Source organism: Lepisosteus oculatus, chromosome 4, assembly GCF_040954835.1.
Source record: "Lepisosteus oculatus isolate fLepOcu1 chromosome 4, fLepOcu1.hap2, whole genome shotgun sequence".
Classification (NCBI taxonomy): domain Eukaryota; kingdom Metazoa; phylum Chordata; class Actinopteri; order Semionotiformes; family Lepisosteidae; genus Lepisosteus; species Lepisosteus oculatus.
In genome coordinates, this window is record NC_090699.1 from 19,195,743 (window position 1) to 19,222,620 (window position 26,878).

A 26,878-nucleotide genomic window follows, 5' to 3' on the forward strand; every position below is an offset into this window, starting at 1 on the left:
ACAAGACTGAAAAAAAGGAATCTTTCTGCAGATATTTACAGAACAACTAAAATTTGTAAGTGCATTTATAAAAATACAAAACAAGATGAAGCAATTTCGGTTCAACAAGGAATACAGTGTAATACAGTATAATATACTGTATTGTATACTGTACTAATTTTAGGGTTTAACTGTAGTATAATACAGTAGTGCGAACAGCCAATAACAATGTCCGCTGTTGCCACTAGAGGGCGGTGTTCGCGGTTGCTGTGTTTTGCAGTTGCAGAGAAGTCTTGCTCTAGAGGAAGCTCGTTGGCGAAGGGGTTATAGGTTAAACTATACATATTGCATAGTGTAGTATAGTTACGGCATGTGATGTGTAGTGAACTGAGAAAGCGTAGAAAAAAACAGGGATTGGGCGTGTATATAGATGTAGTTTATATGTTTTATTAATTATAAACTGCTCGGCAAAACTCAAACCATGGTGAAGGAGCAGTTTAGGGAAACAGATGTGGCTAAAAAAATGTAAGTGCGAACCGCAAACTAACCGTCTGCAATTGAAGTAGCACGCATCAGAAATCTTCAGCTATTGATAAAAGTCGTATGAGTAGTATTTTGTACTCCTGTGTGGTTTATTAGGGTGTGAACTTTTCGGTTCAACGGTTCTGTCTGGAGCAGCAAACGTGACTACAACATAAAAGTGTTCTAATGTTAATAAATTACTTCTACTACAATATAGGTGTACAAATGAAGAGGTACAAAAATATTAACATGCAAGAACCTGTTCCGTGGCACTAATCTGTGTATTGTACCTCCATTTGTTGATTGACTACAACTTTACAACACTAGCCCGCAGAATCTAAGCTGAAAATATTATAGAAATCTTCATGTAGGGAAAAAATACAGTTTTTTATGTTTTTAAGAGACGTTAGAGAACATAGCTTATTTTCTAGTGCTTCGGAATCATTACTTAAGTTTTCTGCATGGACTAGGAAGTCTTATTTAAGAGTTTATTTATTCATGTGCTCTCTCTGCATTGCCATTTGTTGTGATGGCTATTGTAACAGATATCATTAATCCTCTCCTTTGGCATGCATGTGCACATTTTGTCTGTGGTAACATCCAGCGGTATTGCATACCTGCTCCCCTGAGGGCTGATCATTTAGAAAACCCTAAAACGTCAGCTGGACGTGCTCTGTTGCTCTCAAGCCTGGCCCCAGGTGAGTGTTTCACTCCTTCACCAAGCAGAAGGTGCGAAGCTGGATTGTTCACCCACTACTGGGGAACATGAGACAGGTTAGTCTTACCCTACTGATGCTGCTGCAATTGTAGTCCTGCTCAGTACTAGAGACACCACAGGTTCAGACATTTGGTTGTCTGTGCTTGGCTGAGGAGTCAGTGGTGCGAAGCCCCCATCGGTGGGGAAGATGACAGAACGCCTCAGACTCAGAATGACCCTTAAGTGGTACCCTGCAGCCACGAGGTTGCCCTCTTCCCCCCGAGTGGATGTGTGTTGTTCCTACCGGGGCTGTTTCAGTGCTTGTGTACGTGCCCTCCTGCCCTCAGAAAAGCCTTACCGAAACAAGCGAGTGTATGGTTGGTTGCGTGCCTGTGTCGTGCTCACCTGTGTCTGTTGTTTGGCACGCTCCTGTCTAGAAGCCACATCTGTTTCGGGATGAAGTCCGCAGAGGAGATGCGGCAGCAGGCGCACATCCAGGTGGTCAGTAAGAACCTGTACAGCCAGGACACCAGCCACACGCCGCTGCTGTACGGTGTGCTGGATCACCGCATGGTAAGGCTGGGCGGGACCCCTCTGCAGCTCGCAGTACAGACCAGCTTGCACGGCTCGAAGGGACAGACATCAGTAAAAGCTGCATGTTTTGGGCTTTGGACTTCTTTCTTCGTGCCAATCAGTGCCCAGTTCCACAATGTTTTTTCTTTTCATTTTAAGGGCACGAGTGAAAAAGATCGGCCTTGTGAAACCTGTGGGAAGAATCTTGCTGACTGCTTAGGACATTATGGATACATTGACCTCGAGCTGCCCTGCTTCCATATTGGATATTTTAAAGCAATTATTGGGGTCCTTCAGGTGCGATTAATTCATTTCTTTTGTGGGATATCTCAGTTTGTAAAGGGTTGTGACCGATCGATGTTTACGGCTCTTGAAATGTATTCCCGTGTAATGCATTTCCCTTAATCTAGCAAAAATGACAGAGTTATGAACATTGCAGTTTCCCCTGTGTACAGGAATGCAGAAGTTCCGTTTGGTGGCAAAAAGTTGTGACTAAATATTTATTTAGCAAAGTTTATGTAATTGTATGTGAAGAGTGTTCAGTATTTAAGAAATGTAAAATAGTGTGTCAAAATGACTTATGAATATATCAGTTCCATAAGTGTAAAAATAATTAAGTTTCTCAATATACAATGTTCACATTTATTCATACCTCAGACATATGTTGAAGATGTGCTGTAAGTGTAATTCTGTTGTTCTCAGTTTTCTGGTAGTATCGCAGAGCCTCAGAAAGTATGCCATCACTTATAGAAGCCATCCTAATTGCTACAGAATATTAAAGGAATCTGCTAATAGAAGCATATTATCATGGGGAATGTTGGAGAATTGTCTGAAGAGCTGAGGTCCGATATTCACTCCTGCAACTCTCCTGATGGCTAAAAAATACAAATGGAACCCGGATTGAACTGTAATGGCCATTGTGAAGACTTTTGAGTCTACTGAGATGGTCGTCACTCCACCAGGAAGAGGATGTAGGAAAAATATACCCAAATGTGCAGTGAGAAATTTGTCTTGGGTGGATAATTCGCACACTAGGGCAACAACAAGGAATCTTCAGTTTCTTTGGTAACGTTGGGATATAGTATCAGAAAGACAGAATACCATGGCTATATGATGTGGTTGGATGGAACACAAATAGAGTTTCTAGGCATTTTCACTGGAATTATATTGAGCACAGGAAGATGAAGCTCAGGTTAGGGAAAAAAAGGATGGCATTCTTTCTCTGAATAATAGAAATGGTTCAGCTTACGGGTTAATTTGTATCCTCTGGTCCTGGTGTCCTAGGGTGGGACTACAGAATGATTACAAAGATCAGCAAATATCTTAGCAAACATTGATGCCCTTTGTCGGGCTGCTCACAAATGGACTTACCAGTAGGATAACCATATAAAGTCTGCGTTATACTCAGTGACCTAATGGTTAAAGATCAGTGTTTGTGCTTCAGTGTTCATCATGGTAGGTATTAGAATGTTTGTGATATGAGCATAGATTGCAGGTCACTCTCATAGGCTATGCAGGAGCCAGGAGGACCCAGAGAGATTCTGTAAGGAGGAGTGCTCAAGTATCACTCATGACGGGATTGCAAACCTACTAAAAGTGTACAGGAAGTGCTTGCCCAAGGTTATTGAAGCCAGACTTATCTACGGATCTACAGTATCCTGATTGGTGTAGTTATAAATGAGTTTGGCCATCATACATTAAAACTGTATGTGTAGTTAGAAAATGTTATTACTGTCATAAAATACAGAATATACACTTGGATTTTCATGCCAAATCCACTTTTAGTTACTGACTTCTCTTAAATTATCCAACAGTCATCATTTAAACTTCTGTAGATATTTAAAAGTATCTTAGACATTTTGGAATCTGAAGTAGTTAAAAAAGAGTAATTTAAATAATTTTACTTTTTACTAGATTTCTAAGGTTGCACCTAGTAATAAAGTTAAATGTTCCTGTGAATACCTATTTACAGTGACATTTCATGATCTGCTTGACTATTTTAAATGTATCATATTTTATTATTTTCTGCTCTTGCTGTTTACTTATGGTTGTGACTTCCTAACAGATGATCTGCAAAACATGTTCCCATATCATGCTTTCTAAAGAGGAACGGAAGCAGTTTCTGGACGTCCTGAAAAGACCTGGTCTGCCCTACCTACAGAAAAGAGGACTAAAAAAGAAGATTTCAGAGAAATGCCGCAAAAGATCAGTCTGTTTGAACTGTTCAGCTTTTAATGGTGAGAATCAAAATGTCAGATTTTATTTTTGCTTCTTGGATCTAGTCTTTCCCTTTGCCAAAAACAGCTTGTGAAATACATGGTTAGAGCATCATAGGAAAAATCAAACTTAATTTAAGATCACATTATATACTTGAGCAAATCACCATGTACTTTCTTTACTCATGCACAGTGCTTTGTATTCCTTATCTTCTTTGTGCTGACTATTATTCCAGACTGAATGCCAGTCGTCAGCATTATAAGAGGTAGACTGTTACACTAACCACATTGTGGTGTGTGAACTGTTATTTTAAGAAGATTTCTTCTCTTGCAGTACAACAGTCGCTCTGGATCATTCATGTATTTTTTCTTAGATCCATGTCAATTTGTTCTCTAAGAGTTTTAACAGCCAGTTAACTTACATGTTGTCTTTTTCAGTGTGGTAACATCTAGATTTGTGTTATTTGCAGGGCCAGTAAAAAAGTGTGGCTTGCTGAAGATTATCCATGAAAAGTACAAGACTACTAAGAAAGTGGTGGATCCAGTCGTCTCGGAATTTCTCCAGTCATTTGACATTGCAATAGAACATAATAAAGAAGTAGAGGCTCTGCTGGCTAGGGCCCAGGTAAGTGGTAAGGCTAAAGAATACATTTAGTAGGCTGGCAGTGTCTATAGCCACAGTAGCTCGTTGGGGCAGAGCTCATCCTGCTTTCTGTATCATTAAGAGAGCTAGAGATCATGTGATATCCACCTGGATAGGATGCTAGTCCAGTGCAAAAATTACCCACCAGCAATGCTGGTCCTCACTTACTGGGGTAAAGCACCTCATTCAAGGTACAGTATGACAGCAGTGGCCATAGAATGGACTCAAACCCACAGCCTGCCAGCTGCAAGTCCAGTTGTACCCATGATTGTATACCTTCCCAAAATAATTTTACTATGTGCTTTTAATTTTTTTCATACTATTCAGTTCTTATGAATAAGTTATCCATCTAATTGGTATTAAGGATGCTAAATACAGCTGCCTGCCAAATACAGCTTCTCACACCAAAAAATTCTCTTTCATCGTTCCCTTTGAGTAGTGTCTTGGGCATAATTTAAGCCTGTGATCACTGGATTCAAAATGAACTTTGTACTGCAAGAACTGCTAGCCTTTTCTCTCATAAAGCCTTATTGCGTTTGACTTTTCTAGGCCACGTAGAACCTGTCACTTCACAGCGTGCTGTATGTGTTCAATAATTGGATTGTGTATCTGATTAATAATATCTCTGATGTGTTCATTGCGTAGGAAAACCTGAATCCTCTGGTGGTGCTAAACCTTTTAAAGAGAATCCCCTCGGAAGACGTCCCTCTGCTGCTGATGAACCCGGAGGCCGGGAAGCCTGCGGACATGATCCTGACCCGCCTCCTTGTCCCGCCTCTGTGCATCAGGCCCTCAGTCGTCAGCGACCTGAAGTCGGGCACCAACGAGGACGACCTGACCATGAAGCTGACGGAGATAATTTTTCTCAACGACGTCATTAAAAAGGTGGAGACTTAAAGACTGGTAACGGCGTTTTGATCCACATTTCGGGCAGTACAGGGGGTCCCCATTATAGGTCACCTCGCTCTAAGTTGTTTCACGCTCATGGGGTCGATTAATTGAGGAAATCAACTAAACAGATCCCCGTACTTATGTTTTTTTGGTGGTTTGTGGATTATTCTGCTCCAGAAATTTGTCGACAGTGCTGTTGCACACAACTCAGGTTCTGAATTGTTTGGGCGTAACATTAAAGTTGGGTTCTTACCAACATGTCACAGATCCAACCAAGAGACTAAAGTGTGTTCGCAGACTTTAAATTGCATGAACAGTGTGGTGGAAATCTAACCTGAAGAAGTAATTGACTATTGATTTCGACACGACCAAAGTTCGAAAGAATTTGATGGCGATTTCTATATCTGTTTCTTACGGGTTATAACGGGTTATAGGTACATTAAACGTATACATACCCATGTCTGAACTGTGTGTTTAGAACACATCTCAACCTAGTTACATTTTTCCTTATAATGTATAATATTTATTCCTTTGAGTCATTTTGCTATAAGTTACTTATTTAGGAACTTAATCTGGACTTATAACTAAGCTTTGTACAGTTGGTTGCTGCAAGTAAAACACAATCTATTTTATGGTCTCTTACCTGAGTCTTTTCCATTAATTCTTATGGTACAAAGATCCTGCTTTAAGGCATGTGGGCAAGGTTTACACTCTTACACTCCCAAATCATCCACATTTACACTGTTGTTGGGGGGGTGAGTCACATTTATATGTCATTTTGCTATATGTCACAACATTCTGGTCTCTAACCTCCTAACGGGGACCACCTGTACCACATAAACATAGTGTTTGAGTGAGCCCAGCAAGCACAGTAGCTGTTTAGTGTCTTGTACTTAAATACTTGAGCTGATTTAGGACATTTAGATGCTCTGTAACAAATTCTTGCTAAAAGACAAGGATCCAATGGGACATGTCTAAAACATTTGAGGTTCTTAAATCTTCTATGTTTGGATTTAAGTGTCTTAGTGTTGAATAAAGGATTAATTTGCTATAAGTAAGTGGCATAGTAGTATGACCGCGAGTGACGTATAATCTGTCTAACTTCCTTAAGAAAATCTGGTGCTCTTCTTTCTGTCCCAAACAGCATCGCATGTCAGGAGCGAAGACTCAGATGATCATGGAGGACTGGGACTTCCTGCAGCTGCAGTGTGCTCTGTACATCAACAGCGAGCTGTCGGGCATCCCGCTCAACATGGCGCCCAAAAAATGGACTAGAGGCTTTGTGCAGAGGCTCAAGGGAAAGCAAGGTCTGGAAATTCATTTGAGATCTTTTTTTGACAGTATAGAATGGCATTGAGTCACATAATATTCTTACGGTATGTATGTATTTGAAGTGTTTTTTAAGATAATGAGACAACGGTTCAAAGTCCTCAAAGTCAGCCCTCCGGATAAACCAGAGGGCAGAGGTGGAAACTAAGTGGAAAAATTTAAATTGAGAATGCGCTTCTTTCCACAAATGGCAGTTTTGGAATATATTTTTCTTTCACGAAATGACTGGTTGAGATCCTTGGATCAATTGGAGAAAACAGGCTAGATGGGCTGAATGGCCTCCATTCCTTTGTAAACTTTCATATAATTTCTATTAATATCGTTCCAGTTTATGTAGATAGAATAGACTTCTTTCTTATGCGTATGTCTAATGCACCGCTGGTGAGCCACACTGACTCTGTCTCTGAAGCATGGCCTTTTTCAATAACACAAGCTCCTCCGCTTCTCTGCTATTTATTTCTTGTCAACACTACAGCATGGATACTGTCAAAATGGTGGTGTTTGTACAATCATGTCACTTGCATCACGTCTGACCCTTGTTTTCAGAATTTGATTAAAAGGTCTTCTCATGCTGGTGGTGAAAATGTTCTAGTAAAAAGCATTTAGAAGTAAAATATATCAAAGTGTGTTTTGCTTTTCTGTTAGAGCGCTGTCCTAAATTGCTTTAAAATGCACAAAGAATAAAGAGGATTTTGACATTTTAGAGCATTTAAAGATTTTCAAGGTCTAGCTGAATTTTTGTCTGTTAATTGTGGACCTATCAAATAAACCTCATATTTAACTTGGTCATCCTGGGACATTGGCCCCAGTTATATATCCTGAGATGAAAAATCTCAATATTAAATTTGTGTTCTTTGTGTGTCAACGTTTGCAGGGCGATTTAGAGGAAATTTGTCTGGTAAGAGAGTGGATTTCTCTGGACGAACGGTCATTTCTCCCGATCCAAATCTTCGTATTGACGAAGTTGCTGTGCCTGTTCATGTTGCCAAGATACTCACTTACCCAGAGAAGGTAAACCCTTTGACTTCCTTTGGCATGGGATTTGTGTCTGCAGAGGTTTGGACTGTCAGACTCGAGGAAACTCAATAAATAAACTGTTTGTGTTCTGGTCCAGGTGAACAAAGCCAACATTGACATGCTGAGAAAACTTGTTCGAAATGGGCCTGATGTTCATCCAGGAGCTAACTTTATTCAACAGCGCCACACCAACATGAAAAGGTGTGCGTCTGTGAGAATATCAACAAGCTCAAGCTATATTTTATTTTTTTGGGGGGAGGCGTTGTAAAATGTAGACTCCTTGAAAAATTCATGCAAAGGACTCATACTTTTATTACATTAATTTTATGTGCAATATATTTATGTGCAGCTTTTTTTTCTCAGGTGAAATGTATCTTCCGTAGTTTGTGAAAAGCAGCTGAATCAGGTTGTTGTCTGTCTCCCAATGACTGTACAATGTGAAGAAGAAAGGGGATGGGATTTGTACCATCATGTCCCTCGTGTCAGTTCTGACCCCTGTTTTCAGATCAACTCTAACTATCCATTCAGTCCTCTTTGTAAGAGGTGTATTGCCTTCTGGTCAACTTTTATAGGTTGAGCTCTTTACTTTTTTATGTACTGATACATCTACAAAAATGTTCATTCAAATATTCAAGCTTTTGTGTGCTGAAAAGGTGAAGAAGTCCCTTTTTTGGACTTGTTTAGTTAATAGCGATTCCTCTCTTTGCCAGGTTTCTGAAGTATGGTAACCGTGAGAAGATAGCCCAGGAGCTCAAGTATGGAGACACTGTGGAGCGACACATGATAGACGGAGACATTGTGCTATTCAACAGGCAGCCTTCCCTGCACAAGCTCAGCATCATGGCCCATATTGTTAGTTTGTAGAATTGTTTCCATCTTTTTTTTTTCTGGTAGGGACCGTCCAAGACAATTCTCAAAACCTAGGAGCCACTGTCAGTTCTGTGTTTAGCTCTGGTCATGTTTCAGTCTTTATTTCATTGGCTTTTCTTCCACACAACTGTCCCTTTACAGGCAGAAGTCAACTCTAGGTCTTGTCGAGTCTGCAGGAACTTCATAGTTGGTTAAAGACAAACGCCCGAAACTTGGAATGGCATTTGGAAAATTGTCCCATCTCTCTTCCATAGGCAAGAGTGAAGCCTCACAGAACGTTCCGGTTTAACGAGTGTGTGTGCACGCCCTACAACGCCGACTTTGATGGAGATGAGATGAATCTTCATCTTCCTCAGACTGAGGAAGCCAAGGCAGAAGCTCTTGTCCTCATGGGGGTAGGTGTCATTACAGGAAAAGTGGAACATAAACCATGATACACAAGGAATGTTAAGCAATGTGTTTTCTGGATGATGGCGTCATATGCCATTATGTTTCACAGAGAGATTTTCACTTGCTAAACTTGTGTTTTTGCAGACAAAAGCCAACCTTGTGACTCCAAGAAATGGAGAACCTCTCATTGCTGCTATCCAGGACTTTCTGACAGGTCAGTTTTTTTGGCAGTGTTGGATCACTAAAGTGTAATCATACACTAAATGCTACTTTTAATGTTTATGCGATAAAGTATTTTTAATAAACTCTGGGATCGAGGTCTCAAACTCCTTCCTTTCCACCTTTTTAGGGCCCTGTGTCGTCTGGTTTGAACCAAGCATTCAATTAACTGCATGATTGTTATTCTTTGGACAGTTCTTATAAAAGTTCTGTAGATGACTAACCTTAAGTGAAAGTTGAGAGTTATCAATTGGAAATGACTAAGACAAATCCTGTACATGTTTAGGAATATAGATAGGTTAATTGACTAATCTCTCAAATTCTTTGAGGCAAATTCTGATTTAAGATTGAAATCTATCTTGTTTGTAATATTTGCTTGGGACAGTGATGTGTGTATGGGGTGGGAGGGTGAGGGCGTGTCTTGTGTTTTAGATGTATGCAAGGCTGTTGTAAGATGAAAGAGGTTGAGAAACACCGCACTAGGCACTGAAGTTTCTATTTCCAGCATGTCTCCACCAGGGGGCTGCCATGAGCTGTGTTCTCAGTGACATTGATAAATATAACTGTCTCAAGTGTTTTTACTGCCAGAGATTTAACCGTGACTAACACCTTTCCCCTTTTTCCTTTACCAGGCGCTTACCTCCTCACCCTGAAAGACACTTTCTTTGATAGATCAAAAGCCTGCCAGATAGTTGCTTCTGTCCTTGTTGGGAAGGATGAAAAGATAAAGGTTTGCCTACCCCCCCCTGCAATCTTAAAGGTAAATGAATGAATAGCAACACATTCTAGATTTATTTTGGTGCTGTTAGTCTTTGTGTTATCAAGGTGTATTTCTTTTAAGAGCCCTTTGCCATTAACTAGCTTGCTGTCAATTCTAGCCCATAACTCTCTGGACTGGGAAGCAGATCTTCAGCCTTATTCTGAAGCCTGGGAAGAGCTGTCCTGTGAAGGCTAATCTGCGGACCAAGGGCAAGCAATACTGTGGCCGAGGGGAGGATCTCTGTCCCAATGACTCCTGTACGTGCAACAGAATACACATGAAAATGTTAAAAGAGTTTTGTAATATCTGCTGCTTAAGGTGAAGCTAAGCTGTGGCTCAATGGGTCGTAAGATGAGAAGAGAAAAGTAGTATAGCCAGCTGCCATGTCAGTACAAGCTTGCTCTGCAGTGCTGCAGCTGGAGTGCCCACGACAAGCTTACTATGCCTTTTCCTAACCTGGATTAAACCCTGAGTTTAACCCACCCACAATTAACAAGCCTGATTGCCAGCATGCACTGGGTAGAAACGTCAGAGAAACACTGTACAATATCCACTGAACGCTGCACTTACTGTTTTCTATGGATTTGTTGTTGTTTTATGCTACTCTTCTATGCACTCTTTGCATGTTGACCAGATCTGATTATAAGTCACCTTCCATCTGCCAGATAAATAAGTAGAAATGTAAGAACAATCTCTAATGAATGTGGATTTCATGTGCTGGACTATTGGTTTCATTTCTTGGTTAAGAAAGACGTTGTTAGTTTTGTTTTGGTAACAATATAAGGATCCAGAGAAACAAATTTAGTTAAGGAGCATTTCAGGGGAAAACAAATCTTTTGCACAGAGAGAGGTGGAGGAGTCAGGACAGCCTCAGTAACCAGGCTGCCCAAGCTTTGACTCTGTGAGATCCCATCAAGAGCCACTTAGTAGATGTCTTAGACATTTAATCTTCTAGCAAGCCACTGAACATCTCATTTGTAACTTTTCTAATAAGCTTAAGTTCTCATTTAATCGCATGGGTGGTCAAGCATGCAATCAGCCCTCTCAAATCTGATTTATTTCTCTGGCAGTTGTGGTGATTCAGAACAGCGAGCTGATGTGTGGCAGCATGGACAAGGGCACTCTGGGCTCGGGATCGAAGAACAATATCTTTTACATCCTTCTGAGGGACTGGGGACAGATGGAAGCAGCCAACGCCATGTCCCGGCTGGCCAGACTCGCTCCTGTCTATCTGTGTACGTTAAGGCCAGTTAAAGCTTTTTATTACCTTTTGTTTAAAATATCGTGACCTCTTCCCTGACAGTGCTGTGCACACATTAAATTACAGTATCTGTTTAACGAGACAAGCACAACTGTACATGAAGTGTGTTGTTGGATTGACATAAAGCTGGACCAGACACTGTTTTGAAGAGGTTGATGGTTTCTGCAGTATAATACAGCTTTTAAATTTTTTCCAAGTTTAAGCAAAAAGGCCCCTCTCTGAGTATCATGTGTTCATCTATCATGTGTTCACACACAAGAAAAAGTTTCAATTTTTTGTTTAGCAAACCGTGGGTTCTCTATTGGTATTGGCGATGTGACCCCTGGCCAGGGCCTTCTCAAAGCTAAGCACGAACTCCTGGAAGCGGGTTACAAGAAGTGCGATGAGTACATCGAAGCTCTCAACACGGGCAAGCTGCAGCAGCAGCCTGGCTGCACAGCCGAGGAGACGCTGGAGGTGAGCACCAGAGAGCACAGTGACCAGTTTTCCTCAGGGGTGGATTGTCTATTGCTGAAGGCCCTGCCTGTCTCATGGGGTCCTTGTGGTTTGAGCCATTAAAAAAAAAATTGCTCTCCTTCTTTCCATGAGACATCACCAGCATTACTTGGAGCAACTTAGACCTGGGCGTTTGTCAGTCTGTTTATGTCAGTCTATGATAAAATGGATGAAAGGTATCTTGGTAGTTTGTTTCCTTTTGTGCATTTACTCATTAATGCAGACCAGGTATTCAGACGGTTTCATCAAAGCCTTGGAATGAATTGTTGGCCCGTCCTGTTGCAGGCCCTTATCCTGAAGGAGCTGTCAGTGATCAGAGACCACGCTGGCAGTGCCTGCCTGAGGGAACTGGACAAAAGCAACAGCCCTCTTATTATGGCTCTGTGTGGATCAAAAGGTGAATTTCACAATTTAGAGATTTTTTTACAGGTTAAAGCAGGTAACTGATGAGTCAGAATCAGTATATCAATCTTCTTAACATTTCATTGAGCGTTTGGAATTTTGATGCCAGAATTGACCCAAATCAGTTTCAGAAATATCGATTTCACATGAAAATGCAGTCTGATATTTACATCAAATACTTTCAGTGCCTTTTAAAGATAGCCATTTACCAATACAGCATCTGTTTGAGTCGGAATGAGTAGATGAACAGTGTAATTTACCGGCTTAAGGGCTTGGGCATAATTCAACATTTGTTCAGTCTGTTGAGCCGGGTGGATGAAAGGGAAAAAAAGTTTTTTTTCACATATAAATGTTAAGTGTGGGTTTTGTTATTTTTTTTCCCCCCAAAGGGTCTTTCATCAACATCTCCCAGATGATTGCCTGTGTGGGGCAGCAGGCCATCAGTGGGTCCCGGGTCCCAGATGGATTTGAGAACAGGTCCCTGCCTCACTTTGAAAAGCACTCCAAAGTAAGTCCCAGCAACAGTCTGTGCGATGATAGTTTTGTCTCTTCTGTGGAGTATCTGTGCCAGCAAGAACAAAGCAAAAACCTTTGTCAAGAGTCGTGACGAGTTGCCTCCTCTAGCGCACAGATATGCTGGGAACCGTCATTTAATTTAGTTTGTGAGTTATGAGCATGCCATGGGCATCTTTCCCTACAGGTTTTTCATCTTGAAGAGTTTTTGGTAATGTTCTGTGGGCTGTCAGCAAAGGCTAACCTGACCTTTTTTTGTGATGAATACGGCGAGTTGGACTGAATGAGTGCTTTGGTCTCAGATTCTGATTCTGAATTTGAAAATAATGAGCTTGCAGATTGTGATCTGACATGAAGCGCAAGCTGGTTGAAAGTTAATTTGTGAAAAAAGAAATGAAATCCGTTTGAACCCCTCGGAGTAAGTTAAAAGGCTGGCGTTAACAGACTGCTGGTAGGGGGACAAGGATGCGAAAGCAAAAACGATTCCAGTTCATGAATTACATGACAGTGCATTAGTGGTGCACTAATGTGGTGAGATGTGAATTAAGGCTAGAAAGAAAGGGTTTATTCTTTGTTTCACTCTTAGCATCAGTGAATTGGTGCAGGAGGTGTTTGTCAGTTCACAGTTCACAACCAAAGAGGTTTGGTTTCACAGTTTTGATGTATCGTGATCTCATTGACGTTTTTCCCTGTTTCATAGCTCCCGGCTGCGAAGGGTTTTGTGGCCGACAGTTTCTACTCGGGCCTGACGCCGACCGAGTTCTTCTTCCACACCATGGCTGGCCGCGAGGGCCTGGTGGACACCGCTGTCAAGACTGCCGAGACCGGGTACATGCAGGTAGGTAGCAGCGGGCCGCCGCCCAAGAGCCATTTTTTGGAGCCGCGCACCCGCAGTGACGTCGGGGTAACCCTTTCCGTTTGGTGTCCTCGCAGAGGCGTCTAGTGAAATCGCTGGAGGATCTCTGTTCTCAGTATGACCTCACCGTGCGGAGCTCCACAGGCGACATCATTCAGTTTATTTACGGGGGTGACGGACTGGATCCGGCTGCAATGGAGGGCAAAGACGAGCCTTTGGAGTTCAAGAGGGTGCTGGATAACATCAGAGTAAGTCAATACTGTTTCAGGTAAAACGAAACCTTAGCCTGTTTCTGTATCCACGCGACCCCCCTGCATCTCTGTCACTTGTTGCCAGCAATCATAAGGACAATGTTCATGACTATAGATCATACAGAGAACGGAAAATGGAAGAGACAGCCAGGCCATGTGCAGCTACACTCTGTAATGCCGTATATTATATCACTGTTGTTGCATATTGTTATTTTGGCTCTAATAGTAATAAAGAGCAACTTGGCAGATGAGATGAAACAACACATGGAAATTTAACTTTAGAGTGAAGAACTTTGTGTTCATTATTAAAATAAGTTTTTAATAGTCCTCAGTATTAAATATCGAGGGTGGTGCGGTGGCTAAGGATCTAAGGTGGCTAAGGATCTGCTCCTGTGTCTGGTAGGCTGCCAGTTGAGCCCCCGAGCAAGGCCCTTAACCCAAACTGCTCCAGGAGTGCCGTATAAATGGCTGATCCCAAGCTTCTCTCCCTGTCTGTGTGTCTCATGGAGAGCAAGTTGGGGTATGCGAAAAGACTTCCCAATACAAGAAATTGTACATGGCCAATAAATTGATCTTAATCTTAATCTAGTCAAGTGTAATTCACCTCTTTGCTGATAAATGGTGCTGTAGCCTAGATTCCAACATTCCTCCTTTCTGTTTTGTTCAGCCTGCATGGCCAGATTCTCTGTTTCCCCATTGAAATAAATGGGTTTTCATTACCTTCTGATTCATGACTGGGCAAACACCTGGGCAAACACCTGACTTAAAGAGATTTTTACAGGCAGATAGCAAATCACTGTACTAAGCTAGAAGAGGCTACTTATGAAAGAGTTAGGCATTTATATTAAAACGTCTTCTAGGCAATGTGGGGGAGCAGTTAAAAGACATTATAAGGATATGTGTTTAAAAGTGTGATGTTGGAATTTTACAGTGGACCTCATTTAAAAATATTGTGTTCAATTCTGGTCACCCTGTAACAAATATTAAAAAGGGAACCTGATATACATGTGCAAAATCTTTAAAGGCACTGAGATCATCAGTGACACTTGAACCAGAGAACATAAGTGGAAACTGATGTGAAACTGTTGGAAGGACAGGAGGCAATTAAATGGTCATGGGAGTGTGGAACATGCTGCCCGGATATGGCCGAAGACAAAACCCTGACTTCTTTCCAGAAAAGGCTGTTCAAGATCCTTCAATTAGTTGCCTAGAAGTGAATAAATTTGATTAGCTATTATTTCTAGTCACTTATAAACTTTAAACTTGAAAAATGGAAAGTGTTATTACGTAAAATAATATTTCCTGAAAATGTTAACAAAGAAACACAATTTTTACATCAAATACAGTTTTATTACCACACATAATATAAATGCTCCCTGACTATGTCAGTTTTATTCAATGCCAAAAGCAATGAGTATTTAGTTTTGGTAATACAATGGACTCATTTCTATCCATATACACATATCCTTGTTTCATGTTCTCCAGAATTTAACCATTATTTGTGAGGTCTAAGAATGTATTTTAAAATTCACATCATCAAAAACCAAAACAAACGGAGAGTTCCATGTTACAGTTGATTTCATTTTTGGTCTGTGGGACAATAATTTCATTTGCAAGCCTCAAGACTTGAATAACAACTGTGGACTCTGTAGCTTTTTGAGAAGCATAGTTTATTGCTTGTGACTCCGGTTTATTTCCCCAGGCTGTATATAACTGTCCAGATCAACCAGCCCTCAGCAAGAATGAACTGGTTTTAACTGCAGAGTCTATTATGAAGAGGAGTGATTTTGCATGCTGTCAGGACAGCTACCTGGAGGTGAGTGTGCTCTGAGTTTCTTGTGCGCAGCGCAATGGACTGTACTCAGCCATCAGGTAAATAAGAAACCTTGGAACACCTCTAGCCGCTCAAGGGTATATATAATTTTTCCTGTGTGCTCTTTAGACATCCGATTAAATTTGTCAAGTTTAATCATCTCACTAATTTTAAGTGCACACCTACGGTAGTTCCTAAAACTACAGTCGCAACTTCCTTCGGTGATGGTGCTGTATTTTCTCTATCTTCTGTTGAAATAATCGGTTAGTCTTCCTTATAGACTTCTGCTGCTCAGTCGGTATTTTTTTTTCTCCTGCATTTGAAGTTTATTAGATGTTGCAGGAAAACACTAGCATAGTGTACATCCCTCTTGGCTCCAAGGTGATTTATCTGATTATTTTGAAATAAGAACTACGAACTGTAAGAACTAACCAGAAATTAAATGCTTGCCTGAGCACATATAGGAAAAAGAAATGAGGAAGTGTGGCTGGTACTGAAGCATTAATGTCAGACAGTAGCAATGTTATATATATATTTCCACATATGTATATATTCAGCCTGCTATAGTTGGGTACATGTATAGTATGCATGGCAGATTAATCTGTCAGTTTACTCCCATAACAAATAAGCTACTTCAGTTCATACCAGTGTTCATTGCTGTACGAGTGTACCAGTGCTGCAGAAGATCTGAATTAATTACCCACGCCTACAGGTGGTTGATTATGGTCGTTAGAATATCTGTATTCATGTATGGCAAATGCTGCAAGGAGCGGCCTTGAAGTTTAACCACATTGAATTAATAATGAAATCACAAACTTGATTTCAGGAGTAGATGAGCTTATCATGTTAAGGAATCTGACTGTTTTTGAGACATCTTTGTATAGACTCGTTGGATCTTATGAAATCAGTATGTTTTTATGAATGTATATATACATATTTTGTGTAGATATTATGATGGAAGACAGTTATGCATAACTACAAGCCTTATCAAACAGAACAGTGATATCCTACCTGTGACTTTTCTTATGTTCAGCCGTGTTCACTGGGGAAGCTAGTTTTTCAGCAGTTTGTTTTAAACATGTGTGCCTGTTGATTACAGTGTTGATCTGTAATCAGCAGCTCTTAATCATGTTCAAGGATTTTTGTTATTTACATAAAACTTGAGAATAACCTGGCTTTTGTGTACAGATGATCTTATTGCCTGTTTTAAGGAAAGCCCAAGATGTCTGCCTGAAGAGACCTCTTGTGGGCAATGCTAACCAGTGGGGAATTGTGAGGGATCGGTCCCGAGAGGGGTTGTTACTCAATAACATCAGCACCGGATCAGCTGATGCAGGGGTCTCAAACACAGCGTCTTCTTAGTGTTTGAGGGCTTAGTGTCTTTTAGGTTTTGTTGCAGCCTGGGTTGTCATTTTAACGTTTTTGGTTTTCTGCCCTTTATTTTGTAAAACATTAATTTTGATAAAGATAAAGTTACCTATAAATCACCTTGGAACCTGGTTATAAGCATTGCGATTTTGCAGTCAATTAAATAATTAGATCAAATGTATAACTGAGATCTCAGGGTGTACCAAAAACCAAAAGACACCAGGAGTTTGAAGCCCTTCTTCGGATGCATTACTGCAGTCTTTCTATACATTGTCTATATTAAACATTAAACTTACCCCTTTGTTTAAAACCTACTTTAGCGATTTAAAAAAACTGTATTCATATGAGTCCAATTAAGCTGATCATAAATAAATGATCAAAACTGGCAGCTGAAATGAGAATTATTGAAGACATGTTTGTCCACACAAGAACCTTCTTTTTTAATGGCCTTTTCCCATTTTTTATTTGAAGGATTTAACTGAAACAGGTTTTGCAAAGTATTTTGAGGTACTGTTTCGAGCATGCCTTGAGTGTGCTACAAGCTTGTTTGTCATCACATCTTCCCAACAGCTGTTTTGTGTGCACAGCTGATCAATTTTATCCACTACATGCTTGAAAAAGTTACTGATTACTTACATGTGGATGAGTCTTTGCCTTGCAGGCTTTGACCTTTTATTCTAGCAGACTAATCATTTAAACACTGAAACACAGTGTGAAAATGTTGCTTTCTTTTGCTGAAAACTGAAGGCCATGTAACTTATTGTTACATCGAAAGATTTCAGAATTTGGAGCTACCTAGGTATTAATAAGATTAATGTGTGTGTCCTGCAGTTGTACAAGGAATTGTTTTGATCAACTGAATATTTTTTGCACACATTTTACATTAACATTAGACTTTGTAGTTTGTTACGTTTTTGCACATTAGTTACATTAATGTAAACTAATGTTCTGAATTTTGCAAAGATGCATACCTTGAAATTGGTTGAAAAAGAGTTGATGTTGTTTTTTTAAAAGAAAAGTTGAATTAAATAGTCATCTTTTTACTTTTGTCCAATTTAAGGAAATCAAAAAGTTCATCAAGAACATGTCAGAAAAAATCAAGAAAACCAGGGACAAGTATGGCATCAACGACAACGGTACAACGGAGGTAATTTTTCACTGCGCTGAATCATGTGAATGTTGTATCCATCACCTGTCATGCTTCTTACCATTCTGATTTTCTCAAAGCCAAAAGTTCTGTACCAGCTAGACCGGATCACACCAACCCAACTGGAGAAGTTCTTGGAGACATGCAGAGACAAGTACATGAGGTGATGTACGGCAGTGATGTCTGCCTTTCCAGCTTAACTTATCAAAAAAATGTTACCTTCAGAAGAACTGGAGCAAAAACAAAGTATATTAAGGTACCAAATGTTTCTACAGATATTACATTGAGGGGCACCCCTGAATGAGTAATTAATGCAAAGTGGAAAAATGTCACAGATGTTTTGCTTGAAATGGCATTTTGTAGTTTGTAAGTGGGTGTCTGGGGGCATTATCTGAAAACTGATCCCGATGGAGAGCTTGCAGGGCAGGAGGGACTGACGGCGCCTTGTCTCCCTGTCCAGGGCCCAGATGGAGCCAGGATCAGCAGTGGGAGCACTGTGTGCCCAGAGCATCGGAGAGCCCGGCACGCAGATGACCCTGAAGACCTTCCACTTCGCCGGGGTTGCCTCCATGAACATCACTCTGGGGGTTCCCCGGATCAAGGAGATCATCAACGCCTCCAAAAACATCAGGTGAACCGACGGAAGCTGCAGAGGATTTTTCATCTCAAAAAGAGCAGTGAGGTGATGTGACCTCATGATGGAGATGTTGACCTCAGTGTCTGTCTGCTTCTTAATACCTGCAGTGCAGTGCAGAAAGTAACCCTGGTGTAGTCCACAGATCTGCCGTGACAATGACGAGGGCTTGCCATTTCTCTTTAAACGTTAAAACTAACGTTGGAACATAATAGAAAAGCTGAATGGCTAACTTTGTTAATTTGGCAACTCTTTGTAAAAAAAAAAAATTTAAATACATGGTTTGGTCAATAATGTGTTGGATAAAAGGAAAGCTGACTTCTTTGGGGGGATGTATTTACAGTACCCCCATTATAACGGCGCACTTGGACATTGATGACGATGCTGACTTTGCACGCCTCGTGAAGGGAAGGATTGAGAAAACCCTTCTTGGAGAGGTAGTTTAAAAATTCTTGGATTTGTTCAGTTGGCAAGGAAAATCTTATTTTGATTCTCGGAAATTCAGAATCTACTGACGTGAGAGATCTCAAAGTCGGTTCCTGAAGCCCAGTGTCTTCTGGGTTTTGTTCCATCCCAGTTCTCAGTTATGTATTTGGTCCAATTATTTAATTAACTGCATAGCTGTAATAAATCTAGCTAGGTTCGAAGGTGGTGTATATGTAGCTGCTCTTTAACATACATTTTATGAGTTATCTGTAGTAAAAAGCCTTAAGACGTCTATCTTGATCAAAGAAAATAATTAGGTTTGATTACTCACGTTGGAACAAAAACTAGAAGACACTAAGCCCTGTAGGGACTGAGTTTGAGAACTGTTGTACTGTTGTAGAATTTTTATATATGCGATATTTAATAGATTGTTGTTTGCTGAAATTGATATTTAGTTTGAAAGTCTACATTTCTTTCAGTTTTGCTTTCTGAATACTTCATTTCTGTCTTTACTTTCTTTGGGTTGAAGTGTGATGTTTTTATACATTTTGGACCAGATGCTCTGAATCTCTGTTATCTTGTATTCTTTTAAAACAATTAAACAGGTATTTCTTATTTTCTTCACAGATTTCAGAATACATTGAAGAAGTCTTTCTTCCTGATGACTGCTTTATTCTTGTTAAGCTCTCTCTGGAAAGAATCAGGCTTCTTAGATTAGAGGTGGGTGGGAATGATTTAAGACATCTTTGTTCACCTGAATGCTAAACAGTGAAACACTCTGCTCAGTTAGTTTATGTTGAAGGCATTTTCCCACCTGCTGTCATCAGAATCGTGTCCTTGGTATGTTTGTTCAGAGTTCAGGCGTTGATGTATTGCTTTGAGTGTAAAGTTAAGGGTAAACCTTCATGAGCATACCTTAGATAAAAACCTTTAATCTTTCTTTAATTGTTTAATAAATTAGAAGTCCAGGCATTGAAACAGACAATGAGCAGCATTGACTGGTGTAAAGAGGGGAAATCTATGTATTGGTACAGGTTCATTGAGAAGAAAAAACTGTCAATAGATTTGAGAAGTACTTCTAATGGAAGCTACTGTGCTTTAACAATGCAACTCCTGTGATGCTTTCTGCTAGTCTGTAGCCATTGAATCTGGAGTTCATAAATGTCCCCTGAGCAATCAATATCAATAGAGGTGGTTCTCCACATTTTTCTTTTGCTTTTCTCAAACCTGGAATGGAATATGGTTTTGGTGCAGAAGAACCCATCAAGAGAGTGTTTACCAAAGTGCTCCCACACTTGAACACTCGCTGTGTGTTAACCAAATACACAACCTTCTGCCAACAAAGTGTGTCAAAACATTTTAGTAGCTGGAAACCCTACAGGCAGAGAGAGTGTTAGACATCTTTGAGGTGAGGGACAACTCTTCTGCCAGCTTCATCTGTGTCTGTGTTCTTCACAGGTCAATGCTGAAACCGTGAGATACTCTATCTGCATGTCCAAGCTGAGAGTGAAGCCTGGAGACATTGCTGTCCATGGAGAGGCTGTTGTCTGTGTGTCACCTAGGGAAAACAGCAAGAGCTCCATGTATTATGTTTTGCAGTCCTTGAAAGAAGAGTTACCAAAGGTAATTATAAAAATAAAGTAAAATGAAAGTATGTTTCTTTTTACGTTATATCATATTGTTTTCATTTATAGTGGATCCGTCTTCTTGTCTATGCATTTGTTTTTTTGTTTAGAGAAATACAAATGCTCCGTACCGAACTCTATAAATATGTTAAGACCTAAGGTCCTTATTCACATTTAAAAAGGTATATTTCATCTATAAACTCATTATTGGATAGGAGGCACCTATCGCGTAAGATTTTTTTGTAAATGTCACTTCCAATGCCTTCCATTGAATTAAAGTCCTTTTCAGTTACTGGTTTACTAAAGCTTTTGAAAACTAAAAGCACTTAAAAGCTTTAATGTTATGCATCCTGGGAGAAAAAGCCACCATTGTGTTACAAACAGAAATGACATGTTCAGTTCATTGCACATCCAAGCATTTTGCAAGTGCTTTAAAAAAAATCCGATACGGGTATTTCCAGTAGAAATGGTAAAAGGTCTATTACTGGTGGATTTTTTCTGCAGTGTTGCAACACGGTGTTCTGGTGGAAGTGCTGGACATTTCCTCTGAAAATTCTGGAGACCCAGAGATTTTGTTAATAGCACACGCTAGAATGCTCTCTGTATGCATCAGTCAGTGATGTCGGGTGCTCATTAATGTGTTCTTGCCAGTTGTCTCATTTTTATGATCTAACGCAATGTCCAGTTCTCAGGAGAGGTCTCTCTTGTGCTTTCTGCTGGCAGATTGTGGTCCAGGGTATTCCTGAGGTCTCCAGGGCAGTCATTCATATTGACGAGCAGAGTGGGAAGGAGAAGTACAAGCTTCTGGTGGAAGGTGACAACCTGCGTGCTGTCATGGCAACACATGGCGTTAAAGGGACTAGAACAACTTCTAACAACACCTATGAGGTAGGACATTTGGGCGTCACACTTGGCGCTTTCCTCGATTTTGGTGGGGTTCTGACTCAGTCACATCAGGAGCACACAGGACACAGACCTCTAAAGCCTTTCCTGGTCAGAGAAATCCTCAGAACTGGGAGAACTGGCTGAACTTGCAGCTCAGTTCCTAACATAACCTCAATGAAGGGGATCTGGGCAGAAGAATAGGATGAAGTTGGACTACAGAAATTTGGGCTCCTTTTGCAATAACTCGAGTGCATTTTGTCTGCATTTAAAACGTAACCTTTGTGGTTTTCTGGTACTCAAGCTCTAAGTATTTTGTACTTTTCTAAAAGGGTTTTAGTCTGATATGAAAAGTACTCAATTTTGTTTTATTTGAATATTTTTCCCTTAGTTTTGGATTTTATTCTTATAAAACAATATTCAGTAGGGTGGGGGTTTCTAACCCTGGTCCTGGAGAGCCCCAGTCTGCGTTGCATATATATGTCACTCTGACTCACCTGTTTAGCAGGTATTTTGTTGAATTAAAGGAATTCAGTCCTTTGAAAATGTAATTACTTTTTTTTCATTCTGAAATCTTTCTTAATGTCTTTTAAAATATCGCCACTTGCTGTTAAATTGCTCCAAGTCTTTAGAAACTGATGATTTAATGCTAGACAGAAGTCTTCAGAGACAAGTCTGTAGCATGAAATGCTTCTTAGATATTCAGTTTTGGCTTGGACAAAGAAATTCCCTTATGTTTTTCCTTGTCCAGATATTAAAAAGTGATGACATTGTACCACCATTGATAGAAACACAAGTAATCTACTCTGAGTCATAGTTTTTGATCTTGTAATCTTGTTTGTTGAAGGTTGAGAAAACATTGGGCATTGAAGCAGCAAGGTCAACAATCATCAATGAGATTCAGTACACCATGGTGAACCATGGGATGAGCATCGACAGGAGACATGTGATGCTGCTTGCAGACCTCATGTCTTACAAGGTTTGTGTCTGCAGGAGGCTGCTGCTCTTGTCTTGGATCAGCAGAGCTTTTGAGATGAGATAAAATAAGATCTCTTTATTGGCCATATATAATTTCTTGTATTAGGAATTTCTTTTCACATACCCCAGCTTGCTCTCCATGAGACACACAGACAGGGAGAGAAGCTTGGGGTCAGAGCACAGGGTCAGCCATTTATACAGCACCCCTAGAGCAGTTGGGGTTAAGGGCCTTGCTCAGGGGCCCAACTGTTGAGTAGGATTCCTCTGCCAGCTGCACGATTTGACCCGATAACCTTCCAGCCACAGGCGCAGATCCTTAGCCACAGAGCCACCGCTCCACCCCATGGTAAACATCCAACTCAAATTATAAGCAATTATAATCATCTCTCTTTGCTGTAAGACTGCTCTAAAACAAAAATGCAGCTGTCTGTTTTATATTAAGAACTCATTGGGGAACATGAAAAGTTAATTATATCTTAAATACGGAGCAGATTGGTTTGTTGATTGTTTGAGTTGTACTGTTCCTTGGGATGACAAGGGATACTGAATCGTGTGATTTCCATAAATTTCTAGGTGCTCGGTGTTTGATGTTTGAGTTGTTAAAACTGAAATGGGTGGATTAGAAATTGAATCATGTTTAGCCATTCCAAAGACATGGTTTTATTTAACAGAAGAAGAAAAAAGATTGAACAATGGCACAATAAAGGAGTAAAGATCGCTGTACATCTTAGTGTAGCGAATTGTGCTTGGAGAATAAGATGATCTGTTTTAACAATCGGCAGACGAGTCCAGAGAAACCAGGAAAGAGGGACAGCTGACCTGACAGGTTCATCCCATGTAAGGTGTAACTGCAGTTTAGAAGAATGGCTGTAGTCTGCCATCTTCTGCAGGCCAGAGACCCACAGTGGAGGAGCAGAGAGAGCAGTAGATGTGTTTAAGGGCTGTTTCGCTCTTGACAGCCGTGAAGGAAGACGGTGTGTGGAGGTGTCATAGAGAGCTTTAAGCTGACTGTGGCACATGGACAGATTTGTTTTCCCATTCTTGCCATGGGCAGATGTTTCTCCTGACTTGAACCCTCGAAAAGGAAGGTGGGCATTAGGACACTTGTGGACCCCACTTGACAGATCCACTGTGTGTCTGCTGACAGGATTGTGTAAATGTCAGGGAGGTCACACTGATCTCTGACTTTATAGTGTTTCAGTTTTGATACTGTCACAATTCATTCTGAAATTTTGCCTGCATTTTTGTTAACATTTTCTGTGATTTTAATCAACATTTGTTTAGACCCATTGTACCCAAGTATTTTATTTTGCTCATTAGTGCGTATATTCATGATCAATGATTGTTTTTCCGGAAAAGCACTTTGTTGTTGTCAGAGGTCAAGAGCTCAGTACGTTATTCTTATAATTTCCCAGAGTTGTAGGTCTTGGACTTTGATCAATTTCTTTAAATAACCTCTAGGGTGAAATCTTAGGAATCACGCGCTTTGGTCTGGCCAAAATGAAGGAGAGTGTTTTGATGTTGGCATCCTTTGAAAAGACTGCAGATCACCTTTTTGATGCTGCATACTTTGGACAAAAGGACTCCGTATGTGGTGAGTATTTTCATCTTTCTGTAACACAATGTGTCCAATCTTTTAGTACTTTTCTCTAACTTTGTGATTTAACTAGTGAGAAATAAACTCCGAACATATTGCAGTATGGAAGTCTTAAATAGATCCTTTCCAAAGAAGTGTAATTTAGGAAAACTGAAGACTTTATATAGGAAAAAAACTGTCACCTAAAAGTTCCTAAAAAAGTCCTAAAAATTGTTAGCTGCATCATACTTTTTATTTTAAGACTATCTTTTATGTTTTTATTTTACTGAGAGCCTTTAGCTTAAGGTGTAGCATTGGCAGTATTTACACTGTAGCCATTCAGTATACAGTGTGATTAAATTGCTGTTCTTTTCTATTGACATAACAGACTTTTGTGGTTAATAATCATGTATTTTTCTTAAGCATTGGTAATAGCAGTTTCATTCACATAAAGTGAAATTGAAAGTTTACAAAATTCAGAATCATTGGTGTCTGTAACTTAGTCATAATCTGATAATAAAAACAGCATTTTCCTATGTACTTCAGTCTGCACTCGTAGTAGTCAGTTGTGTGATGGTCTTGATTGCTTAATGGCTGAACTAAATTAAATACCCGTTTACTTGTACCACAGGTGTATCAGAATGTATTATCATGGGAATCCCAATGAACATTGGAACAGGACTTTTCAAACTTCTGCACAAAGCTGAGAAGGACTCAAGTCCACCTAGGAGACCCCTGCTTTTCGATAACAGTGAATTCCACATTCCCATCATAACGTAGCAGCACTGACATGGATTGTGTCAGATCTGTCTTGCTGATGGCCTGAAACTGTTCCTCAATCCTGGCAGTGAGAACAATATCCAGAAATAATGCCAAACCTTCATACTTGAAAAATGTGGGTGGGAGCGGATTATCTTTGAAAGAAGATCACTTTTCATGAGAACCTCATGAGTGCCAATTTTATGTTGCTAGGATTTAACCATAGTGATTGAGCTGTCACTAAATACTGCTTTTCGTTTCATATATCAGTGGCTGTTTCTGTCTACCACATAAGGAAAATGAATTGTTTACAGTAGGTTGTTTTTCTTCAAGAAAAAACATCAGCTTTCTCAGGTCTGTCACTGTCTCGTAAAGAATGAACCATTGGCAACAATTCAAATTAGGAGTTAAGTAAATATAATTGTTTCTTTAAAATAAAGAACACAGAAATCCTGGTAGACAGAAGAGTTTAAAATAATTTTTGGATTAAGTTTAATGAATAAAAATTCATTTACGTTAGATTTCGTTTATGAGAATTCTACCAATGTCTGAACGAGCAGGTGTTCACATTTGGTAAAAGCCTGTGTAATGATGTAACTGTTTTTTTTTTTGCACACTTTCTTTTCAGAAAGTAACAAGACAATTGAAGAAGTCAGCTGGTTGTATAATCAGGACTTCAGTGTCTGTTTTGATTCCCACTGTCCAGGTTACTTAGTATTAGCTTGATCTGCCAAGACACAGACATGTCTTCCTATGGTTCCCGGATAGAATCCGCTCTCTTCATTCTTTTCTTCTCTTTCCCATCTTGGACATTCACTACTCTTTTCTGGATAAGAGTTATCTGTGTCCATCTCATCTACAACATCCTAAACACATTGGATTTGCTGTGCTCGGTTCTTTTAGTTTGCTCTTGTTTTCACAATGTTAGAACAAATGAATATAATGAAGTACGAAGATGTGAAATATTGGCACTCTGTGTGCAGTTGACGAGCTTTAATGAAATCAAGAATTTTTGTTTCTTTATGTCACAAACTAAGATGACAAAAATAATGCTAGGCAACCCGCTGAGTCTGCCAAATACCTGTAGTTTACTGTATATATTTTCCAGTGTATTGGTTGTGAATAAAATTATCTAAAGTGTGTGCCTTTAATTAATGAAGTCTGTGAAGTGATATATAAATGCTTATGTTATACCTGGCTGGACACATATTTTGGAAATGTGGTATCACATAAGGTTCAAAAGCATTTCAGTGTGAACGTTCTAAGATGAATAATTGGGTACTTCATCTTTATAACCATACCATTTAATTTGCAATTTTCCTTATGAAATAAGAGAAAACAATACATCAAAATACAGTAACAAACAGTAACTTAGATTTTTGGTTTGATGTTGAGAGAAATCATTTTTTCTTTAGTTGTGATGAGTAGTAGTACATGTTAAGTCGTGTATTTCTTGTCTATTTGACCTGTAAAGATTGGCTACTGATGTTTATACCTCACAGTGGATGTACACTGGTTACTCACTGCCCCCCAGAAGAGCAATTTGCCTTGTTCTTTTAAGAGCAGAACGAGAACCCTTTCAAATGTTGTCATTTTGCCATTTTTTGTGCAATTTAGTGGTACCTAACAGCTGGGGGTCTAAAACCCTTATTTTAAATGAAGCCCCTCCAAACTTGTGCATCGGATGTGTTATGAATCATCTTCCAATTGTGAAATGTGTTTTTTAAATAGAAGTAGCTGCTTATGGGTTTTCAATTCGTATTTTTGTTAAAGCATTTATTGGAAT

At 39.9% G+C, this 26,878-nt stretch overlaps 1 protein-coding gene across 2 annotated transcripts; it reads left to right on the forward strand.

The window, feature by feature from the left end:
- Positions 1-316: 316 nt before the first annotated feature.
- On the forward strand, positions 317-26,243 carry polr3a (polymerase (RNA) III (DNA directed) polypeptide A). Of its 2 annotated transcripts, XM_069188902.1 has the most exons (32): positions 317-504; positions 1,636-1,771; positions 1,931-2,068; positions 3,837-4,008; positions 4,458-4,612; positions 5,276-5,515; positions 6,666-6,828; positions 7,725-7,861; positions 7,965-8,068; positions 8,578-8,719; positions 8,992-9,132; positions 9,272-9,341; positions 9,979-10,106; positions 10,225-10,363; positions 11,177-11,341; positions 11,651-11,823; positions 12,148-12,259; positions 12,654-12,772; positions 13,478-13,615; positions 13,711-13,881; positions 15,587-15,700; positions 17,537-17,572; positions 18,126-18,212; positions 18,293-18,375; positions 18,673-18,843; positions 19,190-19,283; positions 19,900-19,992; positions 20,731-20,895; positions 21,621-21,785; positions 22,627-22,758; positions 24,219-24,351; positions 24,965-26,243. In XM_069188902.1, the coding sequence occupies exons 1-32, from the start codon at positions 461-463 to the stop codon at positions 25,111-25,113; spliced, it is 4,209 nt and encodes a 1,402-aa protein (XP_069045003.1). In that variant the 5' UTR covers positions 317-460; the 3' UTR covers positions 25,114-26,243. The 2 variants fall into 2 exon arrangements, with proteins under 2 accessions (XP_069045003.1, XP_006630330.1); XM_006630267.3 differs by lacking the exon at positions 17,537-17,572.
- The last annotated feature ends 635 nt before the right edge of the window (positions 26,244-26,878 follow it).